Source organism: Monodelphis domestica, chromosome 6 (genome assembly GCF_027887165.1).
Source record: "Monodelphis domestica isolate mMonDom1 chromosome 6, mMonDom1.pri, whole genome shotgun sequence".
NCBI classification, from domain to species: Eukaryota; Metazoa; Chordata; class Mammalia; order Didelphimorphia; family Didelphidae; genus Monodelphis; species Monodelphis domestica.
Genome location: NC_077232.1, coordinates 289,666,083 through 289,680,127, shown reverse-complemented (window position 1 = coordinate 289,680,127; position 14,045 = coordinate 289,666,083). Strand labels below are relative to the sequence as shown.

Here is a 14,045-nt window from a genome sequence, read left to right as displayed (position 1 = left end):
TGAGGAGACAACCTGCTACAAACTTGGGCATGTTTCCTCCACAATACATTCACAATTACCTCTCATTAATTTCAAACTCATTGTTTCCTGAGTACCTGAAACTAGACATGAACAAAACCGAATTCATTGCTTCTTCCCCCAAACGTACTCCTTCTTAGGAGACACTAGGCAGCATCAGGCCTGGAGTTGGGGATGAGCTGGGGTCCAAATGTGGCCTCAAATACTTCTTAGCTGCATGAGCCTGGGCAAGTCTTTTAACTCCCATTGCCCCCATTGCCATTGTCTTAGAAGAAGAATGTAAGAATTTAAGGGGGAAAGAAAGGAAAACAAAATACATATGGGCAGCTAGTTGGCTCAGTGTATAGAGAACCAAGTCTGAAGACCAGAAGTCCTAGTTTCAATTATGACTGCAGACATTTCTTAGCTGTGTGACTCTAGGCAAATCAATTAACTCCCATTGCTCCCATTGCCTAGCCTTTACAGCACTTCTGCCTTGGAACCAATATGTAGTATTGACTCTAAGTCAGAAAATAAGGTTTTAAAAAGAAAATCTCCTTGATCTTCACGTTCACTCATATCAAACATGCAATCAGTGCTCAGGTCTTTCTCTACAATGTCTTCTATCTACATTTAGGACCACTCATCACCTTCCCCTGGAATATTTCAAGAGCTGCCTAATTGGTTTTTCTGCTTCCACCCTCTCCACCTCTGAAATCTATCATCTTCACAATAGCTAAAATGATTTCCCTAAAGTTCATATCTGAGATATCACTGAATCAGTGATTTTAGGAAAATATATTATTTCATCCTTATCTCATCTATTTTATGTAACAAATGGACCCTCTAACCAAGACCAGTGTGGCCTGCTTGTAACAGGGATTTATGTGTAGTCCTCAAGTGTCTTAACTCATGTCTTAGGGAAATGGGAATTTTACCTCTTTGGTGACCAATCTTTATGTCCTATCTTCAAACGATTATTAAATTTGAAATTATATCTATTATAAATTAGATATTTGAAGTCTAGAGGTCTGATTCTTTTGAAGTTCAGGATGAGAGTTATGTTCCCTGAAAGTCAGTTAACAATTTCAAATAGTTTAATTTCCCCTCTCACCATCACTTAAAATAAAATAACAGATAGTTACCAAATGTTTATGGAATCAAACAAATAATATGTTAATTAGATGAGCCATATAGATTAGTTTAGGTGATAGAATACATGAGAATTAGGAGCTGGATGAAATCTCAGATGAGAGAGCCATCTCACCCAATGAGTCATCCAATTGGGAAATGTTAGGGGACATGGGCACTAGGTAACCAACTATATACTGGGCTATCATTCCTCCCCTTCTCTTCCAAACACATATCTATAGCTTGAGATGTCTCTGGTATGCCATTTAAAGTCTAGGTCTTATCTCTTACTGTAGCTCTCTCCTTGATTATCTCAGACAATCCAATCATAGTTTCCTGCAGTGCAATCTTTCAGAGGTCCTCTTAGGGGTTGATTTCATTCAAATTTGGGGGGGGGATCCAAATTCTATAACTTACATTATTATTATTAGCTCAGTAGTACATGTGTATAATTTTTAAATAAATGTACCTATATGGGGAATATAAACTCAAGCAAATTTTACTGGTAAGGGTCCATAACCACAAATTTTGTAAAGACCACTGATCACTGAGACATGGGGAGATGGTGTGGAATTGGTTCCACAGAATTGTATCAAGTCTGTTTAAATTACCTTGAGCCAGAGTCTCCTTGTGCTTATATTAATCTGTGGTGAGGTAGTTAAAGTGAAGTACTTGACTAACTGTCTTTCAAGCTATGAAGATTATACTATCCTGGATTTAGAGTTGGAAGGAACCTTGGAAGTCATCTAGTTCAACTAACCTATTTTGCAGATGAGGAAAATGAGGAACAAAGAAGTTAAGTGATTTGTTCTTGGTCATGCAGGCATTATTACATAGCAAGATTTGAAGTAAACTCATCTGACACTAATCTAACAGTTTTCCTGCTATGATTATAAAAAATGTGATAGTCATTCACTCACTCAATCATTTATTCACCATACATGATAATTCTTTTCCTCTCTATTATCTCATTATAGCAGTGATCTCGGTACAAATGGCTCATGTCAGAAGCTCTAAAAACTAAAATTCTCTTTTCCCCCAAAGAAGCTACATCCTTCCAAATCATCCCCCACCCCTCCCCATCCCTGCTTTCATTCCAACTTTCTTGGTGTTTCAGGAATGAATGTTGGGTTTCTTGGATAAATTTTCACATTCCTTTCACACTTGAGCAGACCCAAGAGAGTAGAAAATGAAATCCCAGGGATTAAGTTGCTGGCTGAGTTCTCAGACTTCAGATGACTCAATGTTTTTTGATCAGATTGGGCAATAAAGCTGCCCACTTAAAATGGAGACTCTTTTCTCCTAAATGCCAATTGGTGAAGATGTTTTATTTAATAAACAATACACAAGGTGGTATTTTAGGATACATACCAGATGAAGCAATGGATTTCAAGAGGGAAATCAGAGTTCCTAATGAAGATGAGAAAGACATATGTAGAAAGTCTTATCTTCTGGGTCAACCTTTTCCTATCTTAATAGGTTTCCCAGGAACATGCCACTTCACTCCTACCTTAAAGGGTTTATTTGGGATTAATTGGAAAGCTGTTTTGTATGTACCTTGATCACATAATAAAAAGCTCCCTAATACCTTTCAGCTTATAACTGATTTCCCCAGAACTGTTTTAATATTTCTTCAATGTTAACCCTACCTTAGAGGAAGTGGATGACATATGTTGGATTTTTGACCCTGGGCAAGTCCCAATTTCTGCCTACTCCTTGAACAATAATAGCTTGCCCTGGAAAAGCCAGTTTCTTCACTGTAAGTTCCCTCTACATTTTAAATCACAGATTTCATTTAAAAAATAAATAAAACAACTATGCCCTGGAGTTAGTCTAAACAGTCAGATAAAGTTGTTTTCCCCCCTTCAGTCATATTCAGAAGTTGTATCTCAAATTACAAGGAGAGAGATCCTGAATTCTTCTACACAGCTTCATGTTGTAGAGTTGTAACTCCTAACATAATCAGTGGCCACCCCCCACCCCAGGAAGATGAAAGATGGGTTTACAGTATCTGGACTAGTACTTGCCAAATTATTACTTGTTACAGCATCTGGACTAGTACTTGCCAAATTATTACTTGTTACAGTATCTGGGCTAGTACTTGCCAAATTATTACTAGTACTTGACAAATTATTAAGCTTTGCATACCTTTCAGACCAGCAATACTATGACTTGACCTCAAAGAAATCAAAGAAAGATGAAAAGGATCTATGAGCACACAAATTTAGAGCAGCATTTTTTTCTGTGGGGGCATAAAACTGGAAAATGAAGGGGTGCTCATCAACTGGGAAATGACTGAACAAGTTATGGTATATAAATAAGATGGAATAATATTGTGTTGTAAAAAATGATGAAGGGAATGATTCAGGGAAACCTGGGAAGACTTGTATGAACTGAGCCGATGCAGGCTGAAATGAAAAGAAGCAGAACAATGTATATGACAGCAGTATTCTAAAGACAAACAATATTAAAAGAATTAAATCTTTTAATGCAATGTCAACCATGATTTCAGAAGACCAGTGGTGAAAAAGAATGATGAGCGCAATATGAAGACTGAGAGATATAGTTTTGGATCTAGCCAACATATGAATTTATTTTACTTGATGATGACTATTTGTTACAAGAATTTTGTTTTTCTTTTTTTGGGGGGGGCACAAAGTGGAAGGGAGAAAAAGAAATATTTAATAATTGAAAAGAAATAAGTTAATTTAAAAAAAAAGAATATTGTTTGGTCCATAGGAAGAGTACATTGGATAAAAGTGAAGCTCTATATTTCTGTGTATGTATTTGTATTATTTATTGCTTTGAGTCTGGCAAAAAAATATATATATATACATATATATATATATATATTTTTGAAAGATGGTAAATCTTAGGGGGATTTGAAGGTAGCCCAAGAAAGGTCTTCCTTTTTTAAATTTGAAAACTCATTTTTGCTCCATACCACATTCTACCTTACTTTTTTTTTTTTTTAAGCTGGGAGGTTGGGGTTGGGGGGACTTCCACTCAAAGCCATCTATTTCTAATGGAAAGCGCATGTGGAAGGGGACTTCTGAACTAGGCTTGTTTCCATCTGTCTATCCCTCCGGCTCTTATTTTCTTCCCAGATTTAGCCTTTCCAACTTAATAAGAAATGCGGTTCCTCTGGGTGGAGAAGCTTTTCCTACAATCGGGGAAAACTGCATTCTGAGCTGGCGCAGCTCAGAGCATCTCTACGTTAACAGTGACCGCGGTCTGGCCACCAGCAAAGAGTAACTTGGCAGTGCCAGCACTGTCTTGTGCCTGGTCGGAGCCAACGGCTCCTCAGAGCAAAAGTTCAAGACAAAACTGGGCTGAGCTGGGTTGGGCTAGACGGCAGCTCTTCAGGCTTTCTTCTCGGAGAGGGCGGGCTAGTGTGCCCTCCACCTACCTCCCATTACCCGCCCCCTAATCCCCACTTCTCTATCCTCATACCCCCTCGGGGAATTACCCGAAAATGCCTCAGCAGCCAGTTTCCTCTCCGAGCCACTGGGTGGACATGGATAAAAGGAATCTGAAGTGCATGGGGTGCACAAAGCTGGAGAACTCTCTCCATTGTTAAGCCTACAGCTCGTCTCCAACTCTACTCTCTCCTTTACCATGCGTCCCAGTACCTGCGCCTCAGCTACTGCTGGCGCCTCGCTGCTTCGATCTGGGCTGCTGCCTCTCTTGTTGCTGCTCACTTTAGCCTGGATTGCCAGCGGTGAGAAAGGGAACTAACGAGAGGGTTGGTGACCCGGGTTTGTGGGAAGGAGGTATGCTACAGATTGGTTAGGTTGGGATCTGTGGGTAACCATCTCTGTTTGTATCTCAGCTGACCCACCAGTTGGGTTTGGAGAGCTGCGCTGCAAGTGTGTGAGAACCACACAAGGGATTCATCCCAAGCATATAGCCCGAGTGGAAGTGATCGTGGCGGGACCTCACTGTCACTCAAACGAAGTCATGTAAGTCCACGTGCACTGACGTCTCCGTGGTTTTTTGCTCTCCAACTCCCCATCCCCGGGAGCCCTGCCCCGGCCACGTCTCACCCCTGTTCCTTTTTTTTCGTGCAGAGCCACTCTGAAGACAGGGAATGTAATTTGTCTCAACCCCAAAGCCCCTTGGGTGAAGAAATTCATCCAAAAAACTTTGGATAATGGTCCTTCACTTTGATTTACTTCCCGTGTACATTGAACAATGTAAGTTTCTGAAAACTTCACTGGCCAGAGAACTTGTTACTCTACTTAGAATTTAACCAACTGCTTCACATTCCAAACATGCTTTTATCTTAGTGCCCTAAATTTGTCATGAGCAGGTTCCACCGAAGAGAAAACAAGTTCAGAGGCCGTGTCTCTTTCTTTCTGTCAGGCCCTTGCATGCTCCCTCCATATATATGTGTATGCATATACACACACAAAACACGTATGCGTGCATATAGGAATATATTTCGATGTCAAATGTTAGATTTGTCACAGATGAACTGGTTCAGCTCCCTGGTTTTACAGCTGAGGAAACGGAAGACTACATCACACAGGGAATTAATAGCAGTCGAGGTGGGTGTGGTACTACTGTATAGGCGCTGGAATTGGGAGTCCAGAACACTGACACTTGTTAGTTTCAGGACCTTGGACAAATCACTTAACCACTCTTAAGCCTCAGTTTCCTTGTGTGTAAAATGGATTTCATAGTGACCCTTCCCTTATAGTCCTCAACGTCTGGCTTCCTTCAAGTTTCAACTAAAATTCCATGTTCTACAAAGAAACCTTTCCTCGTTTTCAATCTTTTATGCCTTCTTGATATTACCTAATTAATCCTCTAGTACTTATACATAATTATTTGTATGTTGTCTTCCCTTTTTTTTCTATCGTTATTCCTTAGCACACAGGAGGGAGTTATTCAACACTTGTTGACTTAACTGTGCTGCTAAAATAAAAGTGAACTTTTAGAACGTAATTCTCCTGAGCTTTTAGCCCCTTAAGTGCCTCACTGTACAGGGCCAGTCTTTCTTTTTCCTGACTGTTTTTGATGTTTCTGTCATCTCTTAATGAATTTAAGGTTGTATTTTAAAAGACTTGCAGATTTTGATGAGTGTAAACAGTGGTTATTTGTTTATAGATAAAAGTTTAACTGGTCTTCTTTTCTTTACAGTAAGACTGAGAAAGACCAGTGAAGTGAAGATTCTTCCTAAGAAAATTTGGATTCCTTAGTAGAAAATCCTTTAAGGAATGTTTTTGTGAGTACAAAGAATACTACAAGAAAATTGGCATTCTTCTGGAGGTGTGCTACAGGCATTCAATCAGCTATTCATCTCTCCTTGATTTAGCATTCACAAAGCATCAACATTACCTGTACTTGATATTCTCATCACCTTGTTATGAACTTGGCATTGATTTTTTAAAATTTATTTGAACTATTTATTTTTTCCATGGTATATTGCTCTCATATAATGAAATCTTTGTCAATTGACCAACCCTTTATAGGTTACCTCATGAGTTACTAGTAACCTATGAATGCTTTAGTTTTAATAGACATTTACAAGGCATCTCAAGAGTTAAAGATAAATATTAATATGCTTCATAGCTTTTTATGTGAGTACAAGATATGTTTTAATGTGAAAATGAAATAATAATTATCAAAGGAGATTAAATTAAAGACATTCATTCAATCTGTGAAGGCAGCAAGGCATTTTGTACCAGCTATTTGTTCATTTGGAAAGATTTAGATCTAAGGCTTAAATAATTCACAAGAAGGCTGGAGTATTGTCCATTTATCTGTCACATGTTAGTTTATTTAGAATGTCCAAATATTTGAGTTTTAAAGAAAGGAGTATACACTTTCAAATTCCAATTTAGACATAGGGTGTCTATTTTAGTATGGCATAATGTCATAGATCTTATAAGATATTTATTGAATATTATTTAGAAATTATGTTTACATTGCTAGTCATAATATATACATCTGTATGTATGCACACATATTTACGTAGATAGATAGATGAAGAAATTAAGGAAATAATTACATTTTTAATGCATCACTTTATACTTCCTTTTTTTGCACACATGTTTTATGAAAAAATGAATTTAATGAGAAACAATTTTGCTTTCTGACAATTTTGAGAGCTTACAATATAGTTGAACAATTTTTCATGTATCTTGCTTTAAAAATTAAATGAACTATTAACAGAGTTCTTGAAAAAAATATTTTATATTGGAATGAACTGGTCAAAACTATTTCTATCTTTTTGTTATAAGAAATTATTATGTTAACATTATGCTGTGTGAGCAACTTTTTTTTCCTTTTCTGGTAAATTGTATTTGTTTTATTCTTCTTGGGGGAGAAATAAATGTTTTGCAAATTCAAATAATGTTGTTTTCTACTTATTTTAGCCTTATGATAAGTTATTTGCATTTCTTAACTCTGAATTTCCACGTAATTTAGTGAATTATGACAATTTATCTTCAGGTACACCATCCCTGATAATCATGACCTTGTCATGGTAAATAGCTTCTATACTCATTAGAGAGCTAGCCCTTCTACCTAGAAATCATAGAATCAGTGATTTAGAATAAAAAAGGCCCAGGTCTCATCTAGTCATAAAACTATAGTGTTAAATCTGGAAGCAGTAGTAACTGTTTAACAATTGACTATTTAAAAAATATACAATACACTTTAAAATTGTTTTAATTCTCCCCCCCCCCCCAATTACATGTAGAAATAGCTTTCAACATTTTTCAAAGAATTTTGAATCTTGAATTCTCTCCTTCACTCCCTCTCCCCACCCCCTCTGAGATGGCAAGTTATTTCATACAGATTTTACATGTGCAATCATGTAAAACATTTTTCCTTATTAATCCTCTTGTGAAAGGAAATTCAAACAAAAAAAAAAGATAATAGAAAAAGTTTGCTTTGCTCTGAATTCAGACTCCATTGATTTTTTCTCTAGAAGCATATGACTTTTTTTTTATCATGAGTCCTTTGGGCTTGTTTTGTATCATTGCATTGCTGAGAATAGCTAAGCTATTCACTTAGTTGTTCATTGTATGTTACTGTGTATACTATTCTTGTGGTTCTGTTTATTTCACTCTATTTTAGTTCCTGTAAGTCTTTCCAAGTTTTCTGATATTCTCTTGCTAAACCATTTCTTATAGCACAATAGTATTCCATAATAGTCATATAGTATTCCATTATACTCATATATATTATAGTCAATCATTCCCTAATTGATGGGTATCTCCTCACTTTCCAATTCTATGCCGCTACAAAAAGGGCTGCTTTAAATAATTTTATACACATGTGTCCTTCCCTTTTTGTTTTTTATCTCTTTGGGATATGAATCTTGTAATGGTATTGCTAGGTCAAAGGGTACATACTGTTTTATAGCCTTTTGGGAATAGGTTTAAATTGCTCTCCAGAATAATTGAATCATTTCACAACTCCTCCAATAATGCATCAGTATCTCAATTTTCCCACAGTCCCTCCAAGCTTTGTCATTTTCCTTTATGTCATAATAACCAATCTGATAGGTGTGAGGTGGTACCTTAGAGTTATTTTAATTTGCATTTCTCTAATTAATTTTTAGATTTAGAGCATAAAGGGAACACTAATAACTTCATCTTAGAACTGTTTGTTCATATCCTGACCATTTATCAATTGGGGAATGACATTGTCTATGTACTTTCCTTCTAACTATCCTAAAAATGATAAAGTTCAAAGGCATTACAAAAATTAGTTCAACTTTATGGAATGTCTTTTGATTTTTTTCTTTCCTATTTACCTTTTTATACTTCTCTTGAGTCTTGTGTTTGAAAGTCAGATTTTTCCATGCAGCTCTGGTCTTTCCATCAGAAACGTTTGAAAGTCCTCTATTTACTTGAATACCCATTTTTCCCCTTCAAAGATTATGCTAAGTTTTGCTGGTTCTTGGTTGAAGTGATTCTTGGTTGAAGAATCTTGGCTCCTTTATCCTCTGGAATATCATATTCCAGGCCCTCCAATCCTTTAATGTAGAAGCTGCTAAATTTTTTGTTGTCTTGTTCAAGATATATGAATTATTTATTTTTTTGGATGCTTGTAGTATTTTCTCCTTGACCTAGGAGTTCTGGAATTTGGCTATACTATTCCTAGAAGTATCCTTTTGGGGATCTCTTTCAGGAAGTAATTGGTGGGTTCTTTCCATTTCTATTTTACCCTCTGGTTCTAAAATATCAGGGCAATTGTCCTTAATAATTTCTTGGAAGATGATGTCTAAGTTCTTTTTTTTGTTCATGGTTTTTATATAGTCTAATCATTCTTAGATTATCTCTCCTAGATTTATTTTCCAGATTAATTTTTTTTCAATGAGACATTTCATATTTTCTTTTTCTTGTTTTGTTCTTTTGACTTTGTTTCTTAATGTTTTCCACTTAGCTCCCACTTGCCTAATTCTAATTTTTAAGAAATTATTTTCTTGAGTAAACTTTTGTACCTCTTTGTCCATTTGGCCAATTCTACCTTTTTAAAAGAAGTTCTTCTCATCAGCAGAATTCTATGCTTCTTTTACCAATTAACCTAATTTGGTTTTTAAGTTATTAATTTCTTCTGTATTTTTGTGTTCCCTTTACCAAGTTGTTGACTCTTTTTTCATGATTTTTTTGTATCATTCTCATTTCTTTCCTCAAGTTTCCTTCTACTTCTCTTATTCAATTTCTTAGATCATTTTTTATCTCCCCCATTAGTTATTTTTGTGCTTTAGAGCAATATATATTTTTCTTGGAGGTTTTGGATGCAGCAGTATTGAATTTGTTGTCTTCTTCTAAGAATATAGCTTTAGTCTTCTTTGTCACCAAAATAACTTTGCTCATTTTCCAGCCTTTTTCTTTACTTTTAATTTAAAAACCTGTTAAAGTTGGTCTCTGTAACTGAGGTGAAGGGAATACTATTCTAAGCTTCAGGTTCTTTATGCAGTTGCCTTCAGAGCTGACACTGGGTATCTATCTGTTTCCAGTTCTTCCAAGGTGGTATGATGCAAAGAGAGGCATGTTTAATCCTCTCCAGGCCTGTGCCCTGGTCTAGGGGTAACCAGAAGCATCCTTTTCCTCCTTGGAACTGTAACCAGGGTCCTCTATTCCCCTGTGGTCACAAATGTTGGTGTGTGCTGGTGTTCCTTCTCACCCTGAGACAGTGCCCTGGCACTGCTACCAAGATCTGTGTATGGTCAATGCAACAAGAATCAGCAAAGGGACCCATGTAATCTCCTTCTGAGCAGCTGTCTGACCCACCTCACCATCTATGTTTGAGGGCTTCCGAAGTCTTTGCTTCTTATTCAGCTGCCTCTAAGGCCTATTACCATGGTGGGGTTTGCCTTGGCATGCTGATTTGTGCTCCACTTCCACTCCAGTGCACTGGACCTTTTCTGTTGGACTTTTAAGTTGTTTTGGGATGAAACATTATTTCACTCCATCTTTTTATGGGTTTACTGCTCTAAAATTCATTTTGAGGCATTGTATCATAATTGTTTGGAGACTAGGCTTCTTTGCCATTATGGCTCTGCCCCCCATAGTAAGCTTTTAACAAGCTCCATGATTTACTTCTTTTTTAAATTAAGTTTATTTATTTAGTGAATTAATTTAGACTATTTTCCCATGGTTGCATGATTCATGTTCTTTCCCTCCCCTTCTCCCACCCCCTTCCCATAGCCAATGAGCATTTGCACTGGATTTTACACATATCATTGATCAAAATTTATCTACAAATTATTAATATTTTCAATAGAGTGATTGTTTAGAGTCTACATCCCCAATCATATCCCCATCAAACCATGTGATCAAGCAATTGCTCTTCTTCTGTGTTTCTATCCCCACAGTTCTTTCTCTGGATGTGGATAGGGTTCTTTTTCATAAGTCCCTCAGACTTGTCCTGGATCATTGCCTTGCTGCTAGCAGAGAAGTCCATTACATTTGATTGTACCACAATGTATCAGTCTCTGTGTACAATGTTTTCCTGGTTCTGCTCCTTTAACTCTGTATCAATTCCTAGAAGTTGTTCCAGTTCCCATGGAATTCTTCCAGTTCATTATTCCTTTGAGCATAATAGTTTTTCATCACCATCAGATACCACAATTTGTTCAGCCATTCCCCAATCAAAGGGGAATCCTTTGATTGGGGAAAAATCCTCATTTTCCAATATTTTGCCACCACAAAGAGCACAGGTATAAATATTTTTGTACACATATTTTCCCTTATTATGTCTTTGGGGTATAGACCCAGCAGTGGTATGGCTGGATCAAAGGACGGGAAAAATTTTAAAGCCCTTTGGGCATATTGCCAAATTGCCTTCCAGAATGGTTGGATCAATTCACAACTCTAACAGCAGTGCATTAGTGTTCCAATTTTGCCACATCCCCTCCAACATTTACTATTTCCCGTTACTGTCATATTGACCAATCTGCTAGGTGTGAGGTGGTACCTCAGAGTTGTTTTGATTTGCATTTGTCTAATTATAAGACATTTAGAAGACTTTTTCATGTGCTTATTGATAGTTTTGATGTCTTTATCTGAAAATTGCTTATTCGTGTCCCTTGCCCATTTATCAAGTGGGGACCATGATTTACTTCTCAGTTCAGTCCACATTACTAACACTTTTTCCATCCCTTTATTAAGTCTAGACAATCAAGAGAACAGTAAATCAAGCTCTGATTGGTATCATTTACTAATTTCAGAGATGTAAATGCTGATACTAAGGATTTAACAAGTGGCTTTACCTGATATGAGCTGGTCTCAACATGTCCCTGGATGAAAGAAACCTTGGAATACAATTCTCTCATTTTACAAAGAGCAGATCAAAATCCAAAAGAACTTAGAATGTATTTACTTTTTTTTTGCCTGAGGTTATAAAGTCAAAAGGTGAGATTTGAATATACTATAGTTCCTTTGAACTCAGTCCAGAACTTTATATCATGTTTTCTTTTACAACATGTATTTGCTAATTATTCTATATAACAATAATTTCACTTTTAAAAAATCTAGAACATCTGTGTGGTCAAGTGAACCAAAAATATACATGTTTTTCTGGATTATTAGTCTAGCTGGCTAATAGAATATCCCAAAAGTTTTAGTTCAGTTTTGAGCTTTAATATCTTGAAACTTCATTGAGATCTTTGAAACACTTAAGTAATCTGAACAGAGATAGAAGGAGAAAGAAAGACAATGGATCTTTTGTAGATGTCGGAGAGAAGGAACTATGACATAATTTATGTTTTTATGGGGAAGAGCAAACTTCTTTTGTCCTTAAATACATATTAATCTTTTATAAGTGCTTTCTTAGGTCCCCAAATGAAACTTTTTTCTATGATTTCCTATGTAGAGGAAATGACATCAGACCTTTCTATGAACTTTGACTGGCATATTCAATGTCCCTTTTGATGATGCTTTCTTTTTTACCACTCAATCTTAGTCAATACAGGCAGAGCAGTTGTTTTTATCAATATTGAGTTGATTTTTATGAATGCCCTAGATGTTGTGGTTTTCCTCTGAAGCAAGATACATAAGTTCTAACTTGTTCATGATCCTTCCAATTAAGAAATCATCAGTCAACCTTTTGTAATTTCAGCTTGAAGACTCATTCCATTTACTTTTCATATTTAAAAGAAAGCAACTTGGGGGTGACAAGATATAGGTTGTAAAATGGACTTGACTTCTCAGAGACTTTGAAGACAGGGGGAAAATTAAGCCATTGAATATCTTTAAGAACCCACCATGTGCTCCTTCCTACCTAAATTCCCTTCCTGGATGGTTTCTATGTCTATGCTTCTACGTTATTATATCTCCCTTCCTCCTGATAAGATCTGATCCACCATTAACGTACTCAATAAAAGAGAATGCATTAGCTCACATTTAACTCTTTCTTCTCTAGCACCTTTTTGTTAACAATGTACAAGTATCACCCAGTTATCTCTTCTGATATCTACTTGATACAATGGATATAGCATGGAGCCTTGAGACAGGAAGATTTAGATTTAAGTTTAAATGCAGTTTCAGACATTCACTAGCTGTATAAGTGACTTAAATCTCTGTTTGCCTTAGTTTCCTCAACTGTAAAATGGTTCTAATAATTGTACTCATCTCCTAGGGAGCAAATGAGATAAAATTTGTAAGACATTTGGACTGGCACATAGTGGGCATTGCTAAATGCTTGTTTCTTTATAATATGAACTACATTATTAAAATTTATTCATAGACACAAAATTTGCAAGAAAAACAGACTTTAGAGATCAGATGGTGTAAACCCTTTATTTTACAAATAAGATAACTGAAGCCCAAGGAAGTACTTTGTCCATGACTAGAATTTTAAACCAAGTCTTTTCTGTTATACCACCTTGTGTCTCAGTATATGATAATGGTATAAAGCTCTCTTTCATTATTTGCCTCATATGTTTTATCAATGAGTTTATATATTCCTCTGGACAATATATAATATTACAACTTACTGTATCCTCTTTGGTACAGTGCTAGGCATATAATGAGTACTAAAAAATAATCTTTAATTGATTGGTGATGGAGACTTCAAGCTTTGAAGATAATACTGCCTATATAGAGATGCTACTGTGAAAATGAGTAGACTCAGTTCTATTTAATTAGTTCAATCAATTTACCATTAGAATGTCTTATATGAGTATTTCTGTCACTAATTAGCTAGGTAGCCTTGGTTTAAAAAGTTTACCTAATTGGGCCTCTGTTTCCTCATCTGTGAAGAGAGAGATTTGGATTCTAAACTTCCTTCTACATCTAGAATTCCATGAGTTATGAATTGTATCAATCTTCCTCAAGTTTAGATTGATAGGCAGAAATATTTTCTGCATAGCTTTGGGAAACTCCATTGTTAGGAACCTTTACCCTGACATTAAATGAACTCTGTCTCTTGTAATTTTCATCAATTACTCTGGG

General features: G+C 36.2%; 1 protein-coding gene across 1 annotated transcript; it reads left to right on the top strand.

The window, feature by feature from the left end:
* The first annotated feature begins 4,569 nt into the window (after window positions 1-4,569).
* On the top strand, window positions 4,570-7,489 carry LOC100618318 (permeability factor 2-like). The gene is made up of 4 exons (XM_003341360.4): window positions 4,570-4,849; window positions 4,961-5,090; window positions 5,199-5,324; window positions 6,274-7,489. The coding sequence occupies exons 1-3, from the start codon at window positions 4,747-4,749 to the stop codon at window positions 5,296-5,298; spliced, it is 333 nt and encodes a 110-aa protein (XP_003341408.1). The 5' UTR covers window positions 4,570-4,746; the 3' UTR covers window positions 5,299-5,324; window positions 6,274-7,489.
* Window positions 7,490-14,045: the final 6,556 nt, after the last annotated feature.